The sequence below is a fragment of the Bufo gargarizans genome, chromosome 4, assembly GCF_014858855.1.
Source record: "Bufo gargarizans isolate SCDJY-AF-19 chromosome 4, ASM1485885v1, whole genome shotgun sequence".
Lineage (NCBI taxonomy): Eukaryota > Metazoa > Chordata > Amphibia > Anura > Bufonidae > Bufo > Bufo gargarizans.
In genome coordinates this window covers 96229399-96254302 of record NC_058083.1, presented here as the reverse complement: position 1 = coordinate 96254302, position 24904 = coordinate 96229399, and the positions used below count along the sequence as shown (strand labels likewise).

The window sequence follows — 24904 nt, the reverse complement described above, 5'->3', positions numbered from 1 at the left end:
TACCATACCTTCTGAAGCAAACGCATGGATCGACAGCAGAGAACGACCGTCCAGGTCACCGAGATGACTGCACTCACACCACCAGAATGCCTGCTCTGACTGGCAAGTTACCTTACCGACTTACCATAGCCCACCTTAGGGCCTGTTTTGTTTCTCCTGTGCTCCTCTCTACTAGTCCTCCCCTTTGCTCTTCTAGATACAGCATAGCCTATAGTTCTTTTGATGCTGGACATCATCCTGAATTAGATACTTACTCATATCTGTAATTAGAGTGCTTACATACCAAGGCTAAGCCAGGGGAAATGCTTGTTAATTATGACTTATGCCTATGCTAAGGTGGCTGCAAACTCCTTCTTCAGAGTTGAGTTAAGGTCTCATGGTTTAGCCGCTCCACGTGGCCTGTTCTGTGCAAGTGACAAACTTATGGAACCTGTGATCATCACATGGTCCAATCACATGGTTCATCATCATGGTGAGGGACCATGTGATTGGATCATGTGATGTGACGTCACCACAGGTCCTTAGCCGGCAGCTCAACATTACAGAAGAAGACAGAGATCTGCAACTACGCAATCAAATGGACTCGGTGAGTTATTTTTTTTTATTTTTTATCCTCTCCATCACTATTTTACTTTGTATTCTGTATTCAGAATGCTATTATTTTCCCTTATAACCATGTTATAAGGGAAAATAATAATGATCGGGTCCCCAGCCCGATCGTCACCTTGCAACCATGCGTGAAAATCGCATCGCATCCACACTTGCTTGCGGATGCTTGCGATTTTCACGCAGGCCCCATTCACTTCTATGGGGCCTGTGTTGCATGAAAAACGCACAAAATAGAGCATGCTGCGATTTTCACGCAACGCACAAGTGATGCGTGAAAATCACAGCTCATGTGCACAGCCTCATAGAAATGAATGGGTCTGGATTCAGTGCGGGTGCAATGTGTTCAACTCAGGCATTGCACCCGCGCGGAAAACTCACAATGCGTTCAACTCACGCATTGCACCCACGCGGAAAAGGGGCCTCTTTCACACAGCGAGATTTCCGCGCGGGTGCAATACGTTAGGTGAAAGCATTGCACCCACACTGAATCCGGACCCATTCATTTCTATGGGGCTGTGCACATGAGTGGGGATTTTCACGCATCACTTGTGTTTTGCACTCGCGCTGAAAAATTGTGCATTTTCCCGGCGACGCACCTGCATCCTATCCGGCCCAAATCCATGACGCCCTTGTGTAAGAGGCCTAAGAACTTCATTATAGACAATGGGGACTAAATCCCTAAATCCCGTCACCTTCCCCTGAACATCCGGCTTTGTGATATCATGCTGATGCACACAGTCAGTCTAAAGCTGAAGATGGGGCTGCTTTCTGTCTGCAAAACAACAGAAAAACTGCTTGCCATTGCAGCTTGTTAACAGTCTCTCAGGCATATCTGGAGGGACATTTTATACTTGTATATGTTTAGACTAGATTTAATATTCCCTTTAACTTCTGAAAGGTATCTCCATTCTATAAAAGGTTTTTGCAGCGTAAGCAGTGGTACTAACACCAGTATTAAGTTTTTCCAATGTTTTAAAAATATGTACTAAAACTAAATGTTTATACATTTGTATATAACTTTTTAGATCTTGTGAAGAGCCATTATGCAGTAGCTGTGGTGAAAAAATCTAGTACATTACAGTTTAACCAACTGAAAGGCAAGAGATCTTGTCATTCTGCGGTGGGAAAGACAGCCAGTTGGATCGCTCCTTTGTATGCACTCTATAAGAAGAACTTCCTGTTGTGGGATGGATCTGAAGAAAAGTCTTTTGAACAAGGTACAAAAGTGCATGGTTAAAACTAAGTATGGATGGTGCAGCAACCATAAAGTTTGACACCATTTTTATAAGTTAAGTATATTTTCAAGGTTTGCCGAAAAAGAAAACCTCTTTTAAAATGGATGTCATAGTGAGGTTCTCCAACTCAGGATAAAAGCCATAGAAGAGAGCAACTAGTGCAGGACCCCAGACCTGGAGGTATCTGCAATTGTTTTGTATGTATTATGTTCTTCATTGTTCTGCCATGGATTCCACCAGAAGAGGTATGGTTAGCAAGAACAGGGATAGCCACCCAGTTCCTCAACTCTTGGCAAGAGTGGGTTGGTCCTTACTGCCAAGAGGGAGAGTTCCAGAGTACTGAGTATGGAGGAAGGCATGCTTGAGCCCTTACTCCAAATGCCTGATAATATTCTCCTGTGAGACCTTTACTCCAGGGAAATTGCCAGAGTCAAGATACAGCAAATAAGGTCAGCAGAGTGACCAGCAAGACTCAGCTTTCCAAACCTTGCTGCTGGTGAGGGAAAACAGGTCAGACACTCATCACCTAGAATAACCACCAGGCCATACTAACTTCAAGCATGTATCACACAGTGGACAGGTACTGACGTGTACTATGTCGTACTGTATATCTGCAAGTTCCATTTAATAACCCCACAACCAGTCACTATACCTCCTATCTAGTGCCAGAAACTGTACTTTGTACATAATATTGCTGGATGTGCCCTAATTGATATTTTGCAGAGACTTTTATACGTTTACATCTGGTATGATTTTTCAAACTACCTTTCCACGGTACAGGGAGAAACAGCCTGAGGGAGTACACCATGAAACCACATCTCATCAGTACCACTATCACTCCCATCCTCTGCAGCAGCTCTTCAGGGGTTCACGGCACTAGCAAAAAACAGCTTTCAAAGAGTGGTTCCTGTTCTGGTGGATATGGAATGACAACCAATTACCTTTCATCAATTTAATGTCTGACATGTAGGACATTTTACAGTGGCCACTGCAGGGTATGGTCTAGAGGCTGGAGTAGATTTTGGTTCAGGCGCATGGACTGCAAATTATGAAGAATATGCCTTGTCAAAATTGTGGTGCAGCCTCCGGCAGTGCACGGCTAAATCATGAAAAATTAGACCCATAGAGTTTCTATATATTAATGGAAAAATTCTTCCAGTGGACTGATTTGCTCCAGGGCAGGAATATTTTCACTGGGTGATCATACTTAGGCAATATATAACACCCTGCACTTATATATGTGTTGATGACATAGCCTCTTACTGTACATGTTGATGATGTGCCATTTCCACCATAGCCGCTTCAGAGTTCTTCTCAGTCAGCTGTGCCCCAGGAGCCAAAGAGGAAAACTTGTGTAAGCAGTGTGCAGGAAAAGAAGAGAAGTGTAAGCGCAGTCCTGGTGAACCATACTATGGGGATGAAGGAGCACTTAGGTAAGTTGGAGGGTCACTAGTAAATTTCTTTTAAATTCACCCTTCACCCAGTGTGACCTGTGAAGGGAACTATACTTACCTGCTCCTGAACTGTCAGTTCCAAAGTGCAAGTGACCCGGCAGTGACTTGCATAGGGGGTAAAGTGGCACCTGGGGACATTTCAACACTGACGCTAGTCATTGACTGTAGCAGCACACACTACCCTGTGTATGCTGGAAATTTACATGTGCGGTCTAGAAATACAGTGAAGACAGCCCAGGACCCAGATATCCATTATTAAGTGATGATGAACAGGTAGGTAAAGTTCCCCTCACAAGTCCTTCTGATTGGGGGGAGGGGATTAAAACATAGATAAATTATGGACAGCATCTTTAAGTTGTGTATGACATCAAATTTTAGGTCTGCTCTTACATAACAATGCAGGGCATTGCAGTTCCACTCTTCAAAACATTGAGCATTCTCTGCAGCCTTCTCATGAGTAAATTATTAGTAGATGACCTTCCACCAAGACTGCCTGTAGGCATCAACCTATTAAGCCTATAGGTGAATCTGTCACTGGCAGGCTCTTTTTCATGTATTTATGATAGCATTGTTGCTTTCTCGAACATTTGCAGCAGGACTGTAGACAATAATTACAGAATCATGGTTGCATAAACTTTTTTCTTTGGTCAGGTGTTTGAGAGAGGATAAAGGAGACGTGGCTTTTGTGGAACACACCGCTTTATCAGGTAATGGAATCAGATCTAAACAATTTACTCACTGAATTAGCCTGGTGGAGCAAAAACTATAAGCATAGATGAATGTGTTAAAAAAAATCCAACAGTTTAATCCCCTCTCCCATCTCTGTCTAATCTCAACTATTGGTCTAGTTTAATTCTTCTGTACCAGGAGAGATCAGTGAGACCTCTGATCTTATTATTTAACCTAATATATGCTGTAATCAAAGCTGCATAGAAGAAAAAGAAAAAATGGTGGACCCCACATGATTGCATCATACTGTGCCCATAACTTATCTGGGCAGATAGCCTAGGTACCATGGAAGAACCCTAGGATTGTTTAGAACAGTCACTGCCTCCTGGCCATTTATTAGTGGATTAGTTGTGCTATGTGCAGTATACCAGTACAGTGGGTATCTGCAAATGGTTTGTCTCTAATGTTGTATTATTTATTGCAATGTTCTTTCATGCTATTTCATTTGAATGTCATAGGGCGTGGGCTGGGCCCACTCTCTATTGAAATAATCTGAGGGAGAGGTTGTAGGGAGAGGGAGCAAAGACCATGTGCTCCTTCTTTTCAGGCCCCCAGCTTCAAGCTTCAGAGACTCAAAGATCTCTGAATTATCTTCAGAGAGAAGGAGAAAGACCAAGGAGTTAAGAACTTAGTCAGTTAGTCAGTAAGGTAATCACTGTTGAGGGCAGTACAGACTTTACTGCCATGGAGGAATTTTGATTGGTGGGGATCTGAGACCCACAGTGCTGAGAACCACACCAATTTCTAAAATAAGGAGAGAGAAGGGCACAATATTATGCTCCTTCTCCTTGTTGCATGAGACCAGCTCATAGAAGTCTATGGGTCAATCACTATTCTATCCTCTGCAGCGACAAAGAGCCTTATATAAGTGTGCTTCTCTCCCGTTGTTCTAGAGATCATGGGGGTTTCAGCACTCAGGCCCCCACCGATCACAACCTTTGATATGTCTCTATGATATATCAAACATTTTTTTTAAAGTTAGTGGCATTTTAGGAACAGGTCCTGTATGACTACTGTCTTATACTATAATGCCCCAGCAGTTATGAATGTGTGTGTGGAATATTTTAAAGAAACAGAAATTATGCAGTAGCATGATACTTGACTTAGACCAGCCATGCACATAACTATTACTATTACTCCCGAAACCCCGATGCATGATCAACTTGGACTGAATATATAAATGTCATGGGTAGTACGGGGAAGGAAAGACAACCAAAGGGAACCACAACAAAACAACAACAGACTAGGCCCCAAACCTAGGGAACAAAGAGGTCACCGCCTAGCAATCCCTGATTCTCTCCTAAGCTGCCAACATGTGTAAATCTCAAAGGTAGAAATGCACATGCACAGGAACCTGAGACTGCTGAAACACTGCACTAAACACTCAGCTTAGGGAACAGGGAAAGAGGCAACCGGCTCCTTCCAAACTGAAGGAGCTAGTGTCTCCCTGAGGCCTAGTCAGAACAGACACACCAAGAAATGGAAAAGGACTTAGCTTGAGAAGCAACTGGAACAGGAGAGCCACCACACAAGCAAAGCACTCCACAGAAGAACTATCAGCCGCAGGGAAACAAGTGAGAGGTGGAACATATAAAGAGCTACCTGACTGATAATAAGCAGCATCTGCGAAGGGGTGGAAACCTGTCAGCAACAATGAAAACAAGAGAGATCTATCAGATAGACTCCTGAGTCTTCCGTCTATCTGAACTTCTAAGATCTCTCCCAGGGGCGACGGTGAAAATAAACTAGTGCTAATACAGTCTGATTTTGTACAAAATGTATTTGCATAGAGTCTCACATTTATATAATGAGCATAGCATTAGCACTAGTATATTTTTCTAAAATGAGGATGACAATATTTTATATATTTTAGAGGAGATAAGGAGTTGCTACAGTGGCACTCAGTGGGTACTATATGTAACAGCAGCGGTATCGCGGCAGAACCACAAGATCTGCCGCACAAAGGGAGGCAATGTATTGTATTTAAATACTATGATACTGCACTTAAGGACATATTACGGTTAGTATTAATGTACAGGTATTACAGATATACTTTATCTGGCACACTGAAGTATGTCAGTGTACAGGTATTTAGCTGGTGTTACCCAGTGTACCTGCAATGAAGACTTCTCTTTGTGCGTTTCTGCTCACGTTCCCGTACTTGGTATGGAGGTTTTTTCCTCTTCTATTTCTCCACTTGGTCCTTCTTAATGCTGGAAATCAGGATCAGTCCAGGTATGATGTAGTTTGGCGTGCTGCCTCGCGCCCAGGCCGGTGGTGCGCTGCTGCTGCAGGTGGGGGTGTGTACACAGGAGTGATTAGCGCTCGCTTGGAGCGGTGAGTGACGTCACTTGCAGCGGTCATCAATGACCGCCGGTACCAGGTATCTCTTCTCCAACGTGTTTCGAACAGACGCTGTTCTTCCTCAGGGAGTGTTACCTGGCTGCTAACGCTCTCTCTTTTTATGCGCTTATCTGGGACTTTAACCCCTTCCCTGCCGATCCTGCATGGATTTATCACCAGTCATTATTCAAAGGCAAAAAGTTCTATCTCTGCATTTAGACCATTAGGTATTAGGGTGTCCATATTAAATATCCACTTCGATTCTTTTTTGGACATTTCTTTAATGTAGTTATTTTAATTATTTATTTGTGTTATTATTTTCTTATTTTTGGATATTTTGCATCCTCTGCACGTTTTGCATGGATAGAAGCCACCTTTCTTCCTTTCTATTTGTTTTTGATTTTTCTCATCAGTGTTTATTCCTGTACATCTGCCTGTAGATGCAATTATGTTGCCCACATTTTGTGCCCTTTGAAACACAAATTTAGGGTCTTTGGGGATAATTTTGCCTATTATTTTATCCTCTTTGAGGAAATCCCAGTGTTTTTTTATGATTTTTTTGAAAATTGGTACTTGATTACTATATGGTGTAATAATGGGCGCTATTTTTGCACTAGTTTCGATCTCTGAAGTTTTTACTCTGTTCTTGCTTTCTGTTAATAGGGTCTGCCTATTTAATTGATTTATTTCTAATTTTTGTTCTGACAGTTTTATTGTGTCATAGCCCTTGTATTCCAGTTTTTTCTGCAAAATTTCTTCCTCCCTCTCATATTCCCTTATGTTTGTGCAATTCCTTCTTAGTCTCATGAACTGACTGCGCGGGATGTTTTCCAACCATCTGGGAAGGTGGCAAATATTCATGGCAATGAAACTATTTCCATCAGTTGGCTTACTGTAGGTTCTGGTAAGTAGTTTGTCTATTACTTCTATGTAAATAGCTAAATCTAAAAAGTAGATTTCCTTTCTACCATATGTTGTAGATCGATGTATCTGGACAGAGGGCTAGTAAGGCAGTCTATGCCAGACACTATTGGTCTCCCTGGTGGAAACAAAGTCGCTGGAATTTTTAAATGAGATCAATAAAAAGGATTTTTTTTATCTAGAATTGAGTTCAACATATAGTAGAAGGGAAATCAACTTTTTAGATTTAGCTATTTACATAGAAGGGGACAAACTACTTACCAGAACCTACAGTAAGCCAACTGATGGAAATAGTTTCATTGCCATGAATAGTTGCCACCTTCCCAGATGGTTGGAAAACATCCCGCGCAGTCAGTTCATGAGACTAAGAAGGAATTGCACAAACATAAGGGAATATGAGAGGGAGGCAGAAATTTTGCAGAAAAAACTGGAATACAAGGACTATGACACAATAAAACTGTCAGAACAAAAATTAGAAATAAATCAATTAAATAGGCAGACCCTATTAACAGAAAGCAAGAACAGAGTAAAAACTTCAGAGATCGAAACTAGTGCAAAAATACCGCCCGTTATTACACCATATAGCAATCAAGTACCAATTTTTAAAAAAAAATCATAAAAAAACACTGGGATATCCTCAAAAAGGATAAAATAATAGGCAAAATTATCCCCAAAGACCCTAAATTTGTGTTTCGAAGGGCACAAAATGTGGGCAACATAATTGCATCTACAGGCAGATGTACAGGAATAAATACTGATGAGAAAAATCAAAAACAAATAGAAAGGAAGAAAGGTGGCTTCTATCCATGCAAAACGTGCAGAGGATGCAAAATATCCAAAAATAAGAAAATAATAACACAAATAAATAATACGGAGGGAACCTATAAACAGACTATAAAACACTTCATCACTTGTAACAGCAAAGGCGTTATATACACATTAACATGCCCCTGCAATAAGATTTATGTGGGTCGCACCAAAAGAGCGCTAAAGAAAAGAATAGGGGAACATATATACAATATAAATAGAAAATATGAAGGTCGCCCACTATCCCGCCATTACAATGTAAAACATGGAGGCAACTTTGCTGGTTCCCGTTTCTGTGGGGTAGAAATAATACAGTTAAATAAAAGGGGAGGGGACTACATTAAATAAATGTCCAAAAAAGAATCAAAGTGGATATTTAATATGGACACCCTAATACCTAATGGTCTAAATGCAGAGATAGAACTTTTTGCCTTTGAATAATGACTAGGTGATAAATCCATGCAGGATCGGCAGGGAAGGGGTTAAATTCCCAGAGAAGCGCATAAAAAGAGAGAGCGTGAGCAGCCAGGTAACACTCCCTGAGGAAGAACAGCGTCTGTTCGAAACACGTTGGAGAAGAGATACCTGGTACCGGCGGTCATTGATGACCGCTGCAAGTGACGTCACTCACCGCTCCGAGCGAGCGCTAATCACTCCTGTGTACACACCCCCACCTGCAGCAGCAGCGCGCCACCGGCCTGGGCGCGAGGCAGCACGCCAAACTACATCATACCTGGACTGATCCTGATTTCCAGCATTAAGAAGGACCAAGTGGAGAAATAGAAGAGGAAAAGACCTCCATACCAAGTATGGGAACCGTGAGCAGAAGCGCACAAAGAGAAGTCTTCATTGCAGGTACACTGGGTAACACCAGCTAAATACCTGTACACTGACATACTTCAGTGTGCCAGATAAAGTATATCTGTAATACCTGTACATTAATAGTAACCGTAATATGTCCTTAAGCGCAGTATCTAAATACAATACATTTTATATATTTTGTTGTTTCCAGAGTGCTGTTGCATTGTGTTTGTTTTTGCTTTTGTATTTATCCTTACAGTAATGAGCACAGCAGCCATACATGGGTTTATCTCATGCTAGAGGAAAATGTTGTACTGATTATATATAAAATATATATATATATATATATATATATATATATATATATATACATACTGGTATATACATGCTTCCTGTGTTAATTCAATGTATTGTTCTTTAGGGCAAGATTCAGACAATCTTGAGCTTCTGTGTCCAGACAATACTAGAAGTCCACTAAGTGAACATAAAGACTGTAACTTTGGAAAAGTCCCCAGACATGCTGTGGTGACAAGAAGCACTGGGGACAAGAGTAAGGATATCATTGAGTATCTTCTTGAAGCTCAGGTAGGTAATATCCTAACATTATTTGAACATTTTGGCATACTCATATATGCTGAGTATGTATGATGGGCATGCAGATGATCACTTCACATGCATGCATCTCTGAATAATTGCCAAGAGCAGAAGTAAATTATGGTATGGTTCAGCTTACTACTTCCCTATTTCCACATAAATGCTATGGTCAAGGGAAGCGCTGGCACGCTTTTACCATCGTACCAAATAGTTCCAAAGTTGGAGATGCTATTTCTTTGTGTTTGCCGTTGTGTGGTCAAATATTACACTGTAGTCAATGAGAATTTATTACAGTATTTTTTTAATGTTGTAATGATGTGAATATACCAGCTTTTTTTAAAGGTTTATGGGAAAATAATATAATGTGCATAAATGAATGTGTTTTTGTATTATTTACACAATCTGTTGTTCATTGAGGTTAGAGCAATCCCAAAACTATTGTCTCAGAAAAATGTTTGTATAGTTACATGTAGGGTAGTCTTCTAGATTTATACATTGTGTAATGCCAGGGCTAATACAGGGTCTAAAGCTTGACCTACACTTCAGATTAGTTTTGGCCAAAGTTGTTGATTTTGCATAGACTTTCATACAGTTTATGGGGACCTCCTTACTTCATTTTTTTGCTAAGAAGATAAGCCACAACTAGAAAAGTTTGGTCCGAAGGGGCTCACGAGCGGACCCGAACGCCTCCGTCCAGCCCTGATGCAGTCTGAATGGATGCGGATCCGCTCAGACTGCATCAGTCTGGCGGCGTTCAGCCTCCGCTCCGCTCGCCTCCGCACGGACAGGCGGACAGCTGAACGCTGCTTGCAGCGTTCGGGTGTCCGCCTGGCCGTGCGGAGGCGTGCGGATCCGTTCAGACTTACAATGTAAGTCAATGGGAACGGATCCGCTTGAAGATGTCACCATATGGCTCAATCTTCAAGCGGATCCGTCCCCCATTGACTTTACATTGAAAGTCTGAACGGTTCCGCGCAGGCTACTTGCGCACTTGCGCACTTGCGAAATTTTTTAGAGTTATTAATGCAGACGGATCCGTACTGAACGGAGCCTCCATCTGCATTAATATGATCGGATCCGTTCAGAACGGATCCGATCAAGCGCAAGTGTGAAAGTAGCCTTACTCCCCTTTCTTCATTCAGAAGACATGCACGTTTGGTCATGCAGACCATGCTCGTTTATTGGAGGTCGTAAAAGATAACAAACAGCAATCTAAAATGTATGGCTATCTTAAGGTTGTGGTATATGACACAAGGTCTCTCTGTTCAGTCTTCTTTAAATCAATGAGTAATACACTTTCCTGTAAGTCTTGTATGAAACATGTATAACATGTATAATCTTTGCCCCAAGTACTCTTTTGCAACCTTCATCCACCCAGCATTAAAGTACTTGTGCTCTCTCACATGATAGGGGGACCATTGGGCCATTAGAACAATTTCTGCAACCCCTACAGATATCTCTAAGCATTTCTTTTGTAATCAGTTCTGCTTCTAAAGATAGACAGGACATTCGCCTGCTCATCTGAAGGAGACCGCTACATTTACATGCAGCGATCTCCTCCACAGTATGGGAAGGAGCGATCACTAATGCCATTACTCATTTCCATACAGAATCATTGTTTTCGAGCAGCAGAGGCAGCAATCTTCTTCCGGTAAACGATTATTTAGGTGCCTGCACAAATGTGCCGGAATAAAACTACGACATGTCCGAAATTTATTCCTGCAGCCTCTCGCTGTGCGCTGCTTTGCCTCCATCGGAACTCCCCCCACCCTAACTAGCAATTGGGGACGGAGCGGCAGTCTGGTGGCACACGTTCACTAGCGGCAGGGCGGATCTGACAGGCTGTTCACCCGACGGAACAGCCTGCTGGAGGTCCGTGCTGCTAGTGTGAAAGTAGCCTTAGACTATCCTAGCCTGGAACTCTGCCTGAGGAGGTGGTGATGGTGAACTCACTAAAAGAGTTCAAGAAGGGCCTGGATGTATTTCTGGAGTGTAATAGTGTTACAGGTTATGGATCAAGGATGACTAAATCCACTATTAATAAAATTGTTATATAAATGTTAAAAAATGTAAAGTAACATAAAACAGCAATAAATATATGTGCACTCACTTCACTGGGGGGTAGTCATCAGGATAAGTACATAAGTACATGTGACATTCAACCCCCCAGGACAGGATCGCATGTAGATTCACAGTGATGGATGGCAGCACACTTCAAGGCTTCAAATCAATCACTTTATCAAGACAATGACTGGCTCGACGCGTTGCACCTGCTCCTGAGGAAGGGGAATTGTAGTCCCTGAAACGTGTCGAGCCATACATTGTTTTAATAAAGTTATTGATTTGAAGCCTTGAAGTGTGCTGCCATCACTGTGAATCTACATGCGATCCTGGCCGGGGGGTTCAACGTCACAGGTGTTATGTGCTTATCCTGATGACTACCCCCCAGTGAAGTGAGTGCACATATATTTATTGCTGTTTTATGTTACTTCACATTTTTTAATATTTAGAATACAATTTTATTAATAGTGGATTTGGTCATCCTTGATCCATTGAGTACCTAATAACCTATCTAGGGTTTGTAGTACTATTGTTTATATTGTGGGGTTAGAACCTCTCACCCTAATACTATTATTTCTTCATGTGTCTATCTGTGGACTATTGCTCACACATTCCATCTGCTTTTACCTTTACCACCCTAAAACGCTAACACTTATAGTACTTTTTTTCAAATATTCTAGGATTGGCACTCATCTTCTGCCTCCTTTTTCTGTAGACATTATCTCTCCCCACTTTTCCGTAATTATTGGTTTCTAAGTGTTCAGATATCCATCGAACACTTTTCTTTGAGCACCCTTCCCTACTTCCTGCTTTCCCTCCTTTTCATACACAATATCCCACCACTGTCAGCACCCCCTGAATTTCATTCCCTTTGGGGATTTCGATCCCTAAAGGATTGGATTAACTTCTTTTTTTTTTTTTTTCTCTCTCTGTTTCTACTGTCTTTTATGCGCCTACCATGGTGATCACGGGTAACGGGAAATGTGTTCCATGCCGGAGAGGGAGCCTGAGAAAGGGATACCACATCCAAGGGAGGTCAATGACTGAAATCTGATTGGGTGGAGATGTGGATCAAGTTATTAAAGCAGAAAAATCAACGGAAGGCAGGAGGCGTGCGGCAATTACCTACTCCCGATTCGGGGAGGTAGTGACAATAAATAACAATACAGGACTCCTAAGATGCCCTGTTATTGGAATGAGTAATAAAAAATTACAGGGAGCGTCACAGCGGTATTTTGGATTAGGAAACATTACACTCTAGATAACTTCTGCCTGATAGCACGTCCCCATGACGTCCACGATCCATTTGGATATCTTCCCTATCAACTTTCGATGTTCTTTTATGCGCCTACCATGGTGATCACGGGTAATGGGGAATCAGGGTTCCATGCTGGAGAGGGAGCCTGAGAAAGGGATACCACATCCAAGGGAGGTCAATGGATGAAATCTGATTGGGTGCAGAGGGTGCCACAAGTTATTAAATCAAATTCAGCACATGCGCCAGGCAAGGGATGTGCGTCAAACCGGCTAGGCCCAGAGCTGCTACGAGATTTCGCCCATTATTGCACACCACCAGGCCGGGGTTGAGGCTCAATGGCACCAACCACTCATCGGTCAGTTGTTCCATGCCCGTGCACAGTTCCTGCGTGGTGGTGGGTTTGTCCCTCAAACAGATAAGTTTCAAAACTGCCTGCTGTCCTTTACCCCTGGCTGTGCTGTAGTTGGTGGTAAAGGTGTTACGCTGACCAGATGAGGAGGCAGTAGAGGATGAGGAAGCGGAGTAGGAGGAGGAAGCAACAGGAGGCAAAGAGAAACGCCCTGCAATCCTCGGTGGTGGAAGGACATGCACCAAACTGCCATCCTCAGGCCCAGCCACCACTGCATTTACCCAGTGTGCTGTTAGGGAGATATAACGTCCCTGACCATGCTTACTGGTCCACGTATCAGTAGTTGGGTGGACCTTGCTACAGATGGCGTTGCGCAGTTTACACCAGATTTTGTCCCCCACTTGGTTGTGCAGGGAAGGGATGGCTCGCCTGGAAAAGTAGTGGTGGCTGGGCACAACGTACTGTCAGACAGCCACCACCATCAGATTCCTAAAACTGACCAGATGGAATGACAGCATTTCAAAGGCCAGGAATTTGAAAATTCTGGCATTCAGGGCCAGGGATCGCGGGTGGGTAGGAGGGTACTTCCTCTTTCGCTCCAGTGTTTGGGAGATAGACAGCTGAACGCTTCCGTGGGACATTGTGGAGATACTTGGTATCGCAGGTGGTGGCGTTGCTGCCACATCCTCTGTTTGCGGGGTGGCAGGTGCCACTGTCACTCCAGAGGGGGATGAAGAGGCCGAGACTGCAGCAGAAGAGGAAGCAGGAGGAGCCAAAGACCTTTCTTGGTTTTTGAGGTGTCTACTCCACTGCAGCTAGTGCTTTGTACTTAAATGCCTGGTCATGCAGGTTGTGCTCAGATTGAGAATGTTTATGCCTCGCTTCAGGCTCTGATTGCAAAGCGTGCAAACCACTCATGTCTTGTTGTCAGCACATTGTCTGAAGAACTGCCACACCAGGGAACTCCTTGCAGCTGGCTTTGGTGTGCTCATTTCTTTGGTGCGGCGGGCAGTAGCAGGGGTACTATCTAGGGGACGGTCGCTCCTTTTTTGCACCCTGCTCCCTCTTTTGTTGTGCTGGTTGCTCTGTGCGACTACCGCCTCTTCCTCCGAACTACACAGGTCACTCGCATGACCTTGATTCCATGTGGGGTCGAGGACCTCATCGTCCTCCACATCATCTTTCTCCCAGTCTTCACCCCTGCCCTCCTTGTCGGTCTTCACACTGCAAAGCCACAGCAGTTGGCACCTGTGTTTTGTCATCATCGGAGACATGCTGCGATGGTCCTCCCATATAATCATTCTGAAACATAAGTGGTTGGGCATCGGTGCATTCAATCTCTTCCACTTCTGGGGCAGGGCTATGTGGATGGCCCTGGGAAACCCTGCTAGCAGAGTCATCAAAAGAGAAGAAGAGACTGCTGCATGACTTGGGGCTCAGACTGCTTGGCTGATTTGCAAGGGGGTGAGGTGAAAGACTGATGCCCATGGGCTGCAGGTGCCAACTCTGATCTTTCAGTAGGGGACTGGGTGGGAGACAAGGAGGAACTGGAGGCACTGTCAGCCACCCAATCTACTATCGCCTGTACTTGTTCTAGCCTCATCATTTGTAGAGCAGCATTCGGGCCTACCAAATAACGCTGAAGGTTCTGTCGCCTACTCGCAACTGAGGAAGGTGTTTCACTTGTGCATGTAGCTAGCACAGATGGACCATGTCCTCTCCCTGCAACAGGAGCTCCACCAACACCAGCAGCACCATGACCAGGGCCACGTCCCTTATTTGACGCTCTCCTCATTCTTTGCGTTCCTTGCGTTGGACTGCCAGAAATGCAGAGCAGGACGCAAATGTACTATCTATCACAAAAAGTGAGTTTTTTTCAAATGACAATGTAACAGCAGTATGTAACGGTTTTATTGGACTGTCAGAAAGCCAGCGCTGGTCGCAAATGTACTATCTAGCACAAAAATAAAATAAAAATTCAACCAACAAAGTAACAGCAGTATTTAGCGGTTTTATTGGACTTTCAGAAATGCAGCGCAGGCTGCAAATTTACTATCTACCACAAAAAGTGAGTTTTTTTTCAACCAACAATGTAACAGCAGTATTTAACGGTTTTATTGGACTGTCAGAATTGCAGCACAGGCCGCAAATCGCAAATGTACTATCTAGCACAAAAAGGGAGTTTTTTTCAACAGACAGTGTAACAGCAGTATTTAACGGTTTTTATTGGACTGTCAGAAATCCAGCGCAGGCTGCAAATGTACAGTCCTGGCCAAAAGTTTTGAGAATTACATAAATATTGGAAATTGGAAAAGTTGCTGCTTAAGTTTTTATAATAGCAATTTGCATATACTCCAGAATGTTATGAAGAGTGATCAGATGAATTGCATAGTCCTTCTTTGCCATGAAAATTTACTTAATCCCCAAAAAGAATTTCCACTGCATTTCATTGCTGTCATTAAAGGACCAGCTGAGATCATTTCAGTAATCGTCTTGTTAACTCAGGTGAGAATGTTGACAAGCACAAGGCTGGAGATCATTATGTCAGGCTGATTGGGTTAAAATGGCAGACTTGACCTGTTAAAAGGAGGGTGATGCTTAACATCATTGTTCTTCCATTGTTAACCATGGTGACCTGCAAAGAAACGCGTGCAGCCATCATTGTGTTGCATAAAGATGGCTTCACAGGCAAGGATATTGTGGCTACTAAGATTGCACCTCAATCAACAATTTATAGGATCATCAAGAACTTCAAGGAAAGAGGTTCAATTCTTGTTAAGAAGGCTTCAGGGCATCCAAGAAAGTCCAGCAAGCGCCAGGATCGTCTCCTAAAGAGGATTCAGCTGCGGGATCGGAGTGCCATCAGTGCAGAGCTTGCTCAGGAATGGCAGCAAGCAGGTGTGAGCGCATCTGCACGCAAAGTGAGGCGAAGACTTTTGGAAGATGGCATGGTGTCAAGAAGGGCAGCAAAGAAGCCACTTCTCTCCCAAAAAAACATCAGGGACAGATTGATCTTCTGCAGAAAATATGGTGAATGGACTGCTGAGGACTGGGGCAAAGTCATATTCTCCGATGAAGCCTCTTTCCGATTGTTTGGGGCATCAGGAAAAAGGTTTGTCTGGAGAAGAAAAGGTGAGTGCTACCATCAGTCCTGTGTCATGCCAACAGTAAAGCATCCTGAGACCATTCATGTGTGGGGTTGCTTCTCATCCAAGGGAGTGGGCTCACTCACAATTTTGCCCAAAAACACAGCCATGAATAAAGAATGGTACCAAAACACCCTCCAACAGCAACTTCTTCCAACAATCCAACAACAGTTTGGCGAAGAGCAATGCATTTTCCAGCACGATGGAGCACCGTGCCATAAGGCAAAAGTAATAACTAAGTGGCTCGAGGACCAAAACGTTGACATTTTGGGTCCATAGCCTGGAAACTCCCCAGATCTTAATCCCATTGAGAACTTGTGGTCAATCCTCAAGAGGCGGATGGACAAACAAAAACCCACTAATTCTGACAAACTCCAAGAAGTGATTATGAAAGAATGGGTTGCTATCAGTCAGGAATTGGCCCAGAAGTTGATTGAGAGCATGCCCAGTCGAATTGCAGAGGTCCTGAAAAAGAAGGGCCAACACTGCAAATACTGACTCTTTGCATAAATGTCATGAAATTGTCGATAAAAGCCTTTTAAACGTATGAAGTGCGTGTAATTATATTTCACTACATTCACAGAAACAACTGAAACAAAGATCTAAAAGCAGTTTAGCAGCAAACTTTGTGAAAACAAATATTTGTGTCATTCTTAAAACTTTTGGCCACGACTGTACTATCTAGCACAAAAAGTGTGATTTTTTTCAACCAACAATGTAACAGCAGTATTTACTGGTTTTATTGGACTGCCAGATATGTAGTGCCGGTTTCAGAAAGATAAATAATCGCTTTAGGTCACACAAATATGTGACAGATAGAGCTGAGCGAACACCTGGATGTTCGGGTTCGAGAAGTTCGGCCGGACTTCCCGGAAATGTTCGGGTTCGGGATCCGAACCCGATCCGAACTTCGTCCCGAACCTGAACCCCATTGAAGTCAATGGGGACCCGAACTTTTCGGCACTAAAACGGCTGTAAAACAGTCCAGGAAAGGGCTAGAGGGCTGCAAAAGGCAGCAACATGTAGGTAAATCCCCTGCAAACAAATGTGGATAGGGGAATGAATTAAAATAAAAATTAAATAAATAAAAATTAACCAAAATCAATTGGAGAGAGGTCCCATAGCAGAGAATCTGGCTTCCCGTCACCCACCACTGGAACAGTCCATTCTCAGATATTTAGGCCCCGGCACCCAGGCAGAGGAGAGAGGTCCCGTAACAGACAATCTGGCTTCATGTCAGCAGAGAATTAGTCTGCATGTTATAGCAGAGAATCAGGCTTCACGTCACCCACCACTGTAAGAGTCCATTTTCATAAATTTAGGCCCAGCACCCAGGCAGAGGAGAGAGGTCCCGTAACAGACAATCTGGCTTCATGTCAGCAGAGAATCAGTCTGCATGTCATAGCAGAGAATCAGGCTTCACGTCAGCCACCAGTGCAACAGTCCATTGGCATATATTTAGGCCCAGCACACAGGCAGAGGAGAGAGGTCCCGTAACAGACAATCTGGCTTCACATCAGCAGAGAATTAGTCTGCATGTCATAGCAGAGAATGAGGCTTCACGTCAGCCACCACTGCAACAGTCCATTGGCATATATTTAGGCCCAGCACCCAGGCAGAGGAGAGAGGTCCCGTAACAGACAATCTGGCTTCATGTCAGCAGAGAATCAGTCTTCATGTCATAGCAGAGAATCAGGCTTCACGTCACCCACCACTGTAAGAGTCCATTTTCATAAATTTAGGCCCAGCACCCAGGCAGAGGAGAGAGGTCCCGTAACAGAGGATCTGGCTTCATGTCAGCAGAGAATCAGTCTGCATGTCATAGCAGAGAATCAGGCTTCACGTCACCCACCACTGCAACAGTCCATTGGCATATATTTAGGCCCAGCACACAGGCAGAGGAGAGAGGTCCCGTAACAGACAATCTGGCTTAACGTCAGCAGAGAATTAGTCTGCATGTCATAGCAGAGAATGAGGCTTCACGTCAGCCACCACTGCAACAGTCCATTGACATATATTTAGGCCCAGCACACAGGCAGAGGAGAGAGGTCCCGTAACAGACAATCTGGCTTCACGTCAGCAGAGAATTAGTCTGCATGTCATAGCAGAGAATGAGGCTTCACGTCAGCCACCACTGCAACAGTCCATTGGCATATATTTAGGCCCAGCACACAGGCAGAGGAGAGAGGTCCCGTAACAGACAATCTGGCTTCACGTCAGCAGAGAATTAGTCTGCATGTCATAGCAGAGAATGAGGCTTCACGTCAGCCACCACTGGAACAGTCCATTGGCATATATTTAGGCCCAGCACACAGGCAGAGGAGAGAGGTCCCGTAACAGAGGATCTGTCTTCATGTCAGCAGAGAATTAGTCTGCATGTCATAGCAGAGAATCAGGCTTCACGTCAGCCACCACTGCAACAGTCCATTTTCATAAATTTAGGCCCAGCACCTAGGCAGAGGAGAGAGGTCCCGTAACAGACAATCTGGCTTCATGTCAGCAGAGAATCAGTCTTCATGTCATAGCAGAGAATCAGGCTTCACGTCACCCACCACTGTAAGAGTCCATTTTCATAAATTTAGGCCCAGCACCCAGGCAGAGGAGAGAGGTCCCGTAACAGACAATCTGGCTTCATGTCAGCAGAGAATTAGTCTGCATGTCATAGCAGAGAATGAGGCTTCACGTCAGCCACCACTGCAACAGTCCATTGGCATATATTTAGGCCCAGCACCCAGGCAGAGGAGAGAGGTCCCGTAACAGACAATCTGGCTTCATGTCAGCAGAGAATCAGTCTGCATGTCATAGCAGAAAATCATGCTTCACGTCAGCCACCACTGCAACAGTCCATTGTCAGATATTTAGGCCCAGCACCCAGGCAGAGGAGAGAGGTCCCGTAAGAGAGAATCTGTCTTCATGTCAGCAGAGAATTAGTCTGCATGTCATAGCAGAGAATCAGGCTTCACGTCACCCAACATTGGAACAGTCCATTGGCATATATTTAGGCCCCGGCACCCAGACAGAGGAGAGGTTCATTCAACTTTGGGTAGCCTCGCAATATAATGGTAAAATGAAAAGAAAAATAGGATTGAATGAGGAAGTGCCCTGGAGTCCAATAATATATGGTTAAGGGGAGGTAGTTAATGTCTAATCTGGACAAGGGACGGACAGGTCCTGTGGGATCCATGCCTGGTTCATTTTTATGAACGTCAGCTTGTCCACATTGGCTGTAGACAGGCGGCTGCGTTTGTCTGTAATGACGCCCCCTGCCGTGCTGAATACACGTTCAGACAAAACGCTGGCCGCCGGGCAGGCCAGCACCTCCAAGGCATAAATAGCTAGCTCTGGCCACGTGGACAATTTAGAGACCCAGAAGTTGAATGGGGCCGAACCATCAGTCAGTACGCGGAGGGGTGTGCACACGTACTGTTCCACCATGTTAGTGAAATGTTGCCTCCTGCTAACACGTTGCGTATCAGGTGGTGGTGCAGTTAGCTGTGGCGTGTTGACAAAAGTTTTCCACATCTCTGCCATGCTAACCCTGCCCTCAAAGGAGCTGGCCGTGACACAGCTGCCTTGGCGACCTCTTGCTCCTCCTCTGCCTTGGCCTTGGGCTTCCACTTGTTCCCCTGTGACATTTGGGAATGCTCTCAGTAGCGCGTCTACCAACGTGCGCTTGTACTCGCGCATCTTCCTATCACGCTCCAGTGCAGGAAGTAAGGTGGGCACATTGTCTTTGTAGCGTGGATCCAGCAGGGTGGCAACCCAGTAGTCCGCACAGATTAAAATGTGGGCAACTCTGCTGTCGTTGCGCAGGCACTGCAGCATGTACTCGCTCATGTGTGCCAGGCTGCCCAGGGGTAAGGACAAGCTGTCCTCTGTGGGAGGCGTATCGTCATTGTCCTGCCTTTCCCCCCAGCCACGCACCAGTGATGGACCCGAGCTGCGTTGGGTGCCACCCCGCTGTGACCATGCTTCATCCTCATCCTCCTCCACCTCCTCCTCATCCTCGTCCTCCAGTAGTGGGCCCTGGCTGGCCACATTTGTACCTGGCCTCTGCTGTTGCAAAAAACCTCCCTCTGAGTCACTTCGAAGAGACTGGCCTGAAAGTGCTAAAAATGACCCCTCTTCCTCCTCCTCCTCCTCCTGGGCCACCTCCTCTTCCATCATCGCCCTAAGTGTTTTCTCAAGGAGACATAGAAGTGGTATTGTAACGCTGATAACGGCGTCATCGCCACTGGCCATGTTGGTGGAGTACTCGAAACAGCGCAACAGGGCACACAGGTCTCGCATGGAGGCCCAGTCATTGGTGGTGAAGTGGTGCTGTTCTGTAGTGCGACTGACCCGTGCGTGCTGCAGCTGAAACTCCACTATGGCCTGCTGCTGCTCGCACAGTCTGTCCAGCATGTGCAAGGTGGAGTTCCACCCGGTGGGCACGTCGCATATGAGGCGGTGAGCGGGAAGGCCGAAGTTACGCTGTAGCGCAGACAGGCGAGCAGCAGCAGGATGTAAACGCCGGAAGCGCGAACAGACGGCCTGCACTTTATGCAGCAGCTCTGACATGTCGGGGTAGTTGTGAATGAACTTCTGCACCACCAAATTCAGCACATGCGCCAAGCAAGGGATGTGCGTCAAACTGGCTAGTCCCAGAGCTGCAACGAGATTTCGCCCATTATCACACACCACCAGGCCGGGCTTGAGGCTCACCGGCAGCAACCACTCGTCGGTCTGTTGTTCTATACCCCGCCACAACTCCTGTGCGGTGTGGGGCCTGTCCCCCAAACATATGAGTTTCAGAATGGCCTGCTGACGTTTACCCCGGGCTGTGCTGAAGTTGGTGGTGAAGGTGTGTGGCTGACTAGATGAGCAGGTGGAAGAAGAGGAGGAGGAAGTCGAGTAGGAGGAGGTGGCAACAGGAGGCAAAGAATGTTGCCCTGCGATCCTTGGCGGCGGAAGGACGTGCGCCAAACAGCTCTCCGCCTGGGGCCCAGCTGCCACTACATTTACCCAGTGTGCAGTTAGGGAGATATAGCGTCCCTGGCCGTGCTTACTGGTCCACGTATCTGTGGTTAGGTGGACCTTGCCACAGATGGCGTTGCGCAGTGCACACTTGATTTTATCGGATACTTGGTTGTGCAGGGAAGGCACGGCTCGCTTGGAGAAGTAGTGGCGGCTGGGAACAACATACTGTGGGACAGCAAGCGACATGAGCTGTTTGAAGCTGTCTGTGTCCACCAGCCTAAATGACAGCATTTCATAGGCCAGTAGTTTAGAAATGCTGGCATTCAGGGCCAGGGATCGAGGGTGGCTAGGTGGGAATTTACGCTTTCTCTCAAATGTTTGTGAGATGGAGAGCTGAACGCTGCCGTGTGACATGGTTGAGATGCTTGGTGACGGAGGTGGTGGTGGTGTTGGTGGTACATCCCCTGTTTGCTGGGCGGCAGGTGCCAACGTTCCTCCAGAGGCGGAGGAAGAGGACGAGGCGGCAGCAGCAGAAGAGGCCGAGGCGGCAGCAGCAGAAGAGGTAGCAGGGGGAGCCTGAGTGACTTCCTTGGTTTTAAGGTGTTTACTCCACTGCAGTTCATGCTTTGCATGCAGGTGCCTGGTCATGCAGGTTGTGCTAAGGTTCAGAACGTTAATGCCTCGCTTCAGGCTCTGATGGCACAGCGTGCAAAGCACTCGGGTCTTGTCGTCAGCACATTGTTTGAAGAAGTGCCATGCCAGGGAACTCCTTGAAGCTGCCTTTGGGGTGCTCGGTCCAAGATGGCGGCGGTCAGTAGCAGGCGGAGTCTCTTGGCGGCGGGTGTTCTGCTTTTGCCCACTGCTCCCTCTTTTGCTACGCTGTTGGCTCGGTCTCACCACTGCCTCTTCCTCCAAACTGTGAAAGTCAGTGGCACGACCTTCATTCCATGTGGGGTCTAGGACCTCATCGTCCCCTGCATCGTCTTCCACCCAGTCTTGATCCCTGACCTCCTGTTCAGTCTGCACACTGCAGAAAGACGCAGCAGTTGGCACCTGTGTTTCGTCATCATCAGAGACATGCTGAGGTGGTATTCCCATGTCCTCATCATCAGGAAACATAAGTGGTTGTGCGTCAGTGCATTCTATGTCTTTCACCGCTGGGGAAGGGCTAGGTGGATGCCCTTGGGAAACCCTGCCAGCGGAGTCTTCAAACAGCATAAGAGACTGCTGCATAACTTGAGGCTGAGACAGTTTCCCTGGTATGCATGGGGGTGATGTGACAGACTGATGGGGTTGGTTTTCAGGCGCCATCTGTGCGCTTTCTGCAGAAGACTGGGTGGGAGATAATGTGAACGTGCTGGATCCACTGTCGGCCACCCAATTGACTAATGCCTGTACCTGCTCAGGCCTTACCATCCTTAGAACGGCATTGGGCCCCACCATATATCGCTGTAAATTCTGGCTGCTACTGGGACCTGAGGTAGTTGGTACACTAGGACGTGTGGATGTGGCAGAACGGCCACGTCCTCTCCCAGCACCAGAGGGTCCACTAACACCACCACGACCATGTCCACGTCCGCGTCCCTTACTAGATGTTTTCCTCATTGTTATCGTTCACCACAACAACAAAAATATTATTTGGCCCAATGTATTGTATTCAAATTCAGCTGAATATAAATTTGAGGCCTAGTATTTAGGCGCTGGGTGACCGGTATAGATTTACTGACAGAATTAGACTTGGAAATGCACAGTAGCGTGTGTGTGAAGTTATTCTGAATGACTCTATGTGCACCTTGAATATTATATACCCTTTTAGGGATAGATTTCAAATAGCTCTGATACAGCAGAAACCACTAAATTATGAAATTGCTAAATTGTGAATTGTATTTCAACCCAGAACAAAAAATGTGCTTTGACGGACACTAAATAACTTGCCCAGCCAGAACAGTACAGCGGTAACGACAGATTTAGCGGGATATAAATTTGAGGCCTAGTATTTAGGCGCTGGGTGACCGGTATGGATTTACTAACAGAATTGGACTTGGAAATGCACAGTAGCGTGTGTGTGAAGTTATTCTGAATGACCCTATGTGCACCTTCAATATTATATACCCTTTTAGGGATAGATTTCAAATAGCTCTGATACAGCAGAAACCACTAAATTATGAAATTGCTAAATTGGGAATTGTATTTCAACCCAGAACAAAAAATGTGCTTTGACGGACACTAAATAACTTTCCCAGCCACAACAGGACAGCGGTAACGAGAGATTTAGCGGGATATAAATTTGAGGCCTAGTATTTAGGCGCTGGGTGACCGGTATGGATTTACTAACAGAATTGGACTTGGAAATGCACAGTAGCGTGTGTGTGAAGTTATTCTGAATGACCCTATGTGCACCTTGAATATTATATACCCTTTTAGGGATAGATTTCAAATAGCTCTGATATAGCAGAAACCACTAAATTATGAAATTGCTAAATTGGGAATTGTATATCAACCCAGAACAAAAAATGTGCTTTGACAGACACTAAATAACTTTCCCAGCCACAACAGGACAGCGGTAACAAGAGATTTAGCTGGATATAAATTTGAGGCCTAGTATTTAGGCGCTGGGTGACCGGTATGGATTTACTAACAGAATTGGACTTGGAAATGCACAGTTAGCGTGTGTGTGAAGTTATTCTGAATGACCCTATGTGCACCTTGAATATTATATACCCTTTTAGGGATAGATTTCAAATAGCTCTGATATAGCAGAAACCACTAAATTATGAAATTGCTAAATTGGGAATTGTATTTCAACCCAGAACAAAAAATGTGCTTTGACGGACACTAAATAACTTTCCCAGCCACAACAGGACAGCGGTAACGAGAGATTTAGCGGGATATAAATTTGAGGCCTAGTATTTGGGCGCTGGGTGACCGGTATGGATTTACTAACAGAATTGGACTTGGAAATGCACAGTAGCGTGTGTGTGAAGTTATTCTGAATGACCCTATGTGCACCTTGAATATTATATACCCTTTTAGGGATAGATTTCAAATAGCTCTGATATAGCAGAAACCACTAAATTATGAAATTGCTAAATTGGGAATTGTATTTCAACCCAGAACAAAAAATGTGCTTTGACGGACACTAAATAACTTTCCCAGCCACAACAGGACAGCGGTAACGAGAGATTTAGCGGGATATAAATTTGAGGCCTAGTATTTGGGCGCTGGGTGACCGGTATGGATTTACTAACAGAATTGGACTTGGAAATGCACAGTAGCGTGTGTGTGAAGTTATTCTGAATGACCCTATGTGCACCTTGAATATTATATACCCTTTTAGGGATAGATTTCAAATAGCTCTGATATAGCAGAAACCACTAAATTATGAAATTGCTAAATTGGGAATTGTATTTCAACCCAGAACAAAAAATGTGCTTTGACGGACACTAAATAACTTTCCCAGCCACAACAGGACAGCGGTAACGAGAGATTTAGCGGGATATAAATTTGAGGCCTAGTATTTGGGCGCTGGGTGACCGGTATGGATTTACTAACAGAATTGGACTTGGAAATGCACAGTAGCGTGTGTGTGAAGTTATTCTGAATGACCCTATGTGCACCTTGAATATTATATACCCTTT

General features: G+C 45.0%; 1 protein-coding gene across 2 annotated transcripts in view; it reads left to right on the top strand.

Moving 5' to 3' along the window:
- LOC122935126 (saxiphilin-like) overlaps window positions 1-24904 on the top strand; it is a 133900-nt gene that overhangs the window by 52813 nt on the left and 56183 nt on the right. For both annotated transcript variants that reach the window (XM_044290889.1, XM_044290890.1), the window contains 4 exons: window positions 1635-1826; window positions 3142-3277; window positions 3950-4005; window positions 9321-9484. In XM_044290889.1, the coding sequence (XP_044146824.1) occupies window positions 1635-1826; window positions 3142-3277; window positions 3950-4005; window positions 9321-9484 (548 nt within the window). The remainder of the gene's footprint in view (window positions 1-1634; window positions 1827-3141; window positions 3278-3949; window positions 4006-9320; window positions 9485-24904) is intronic.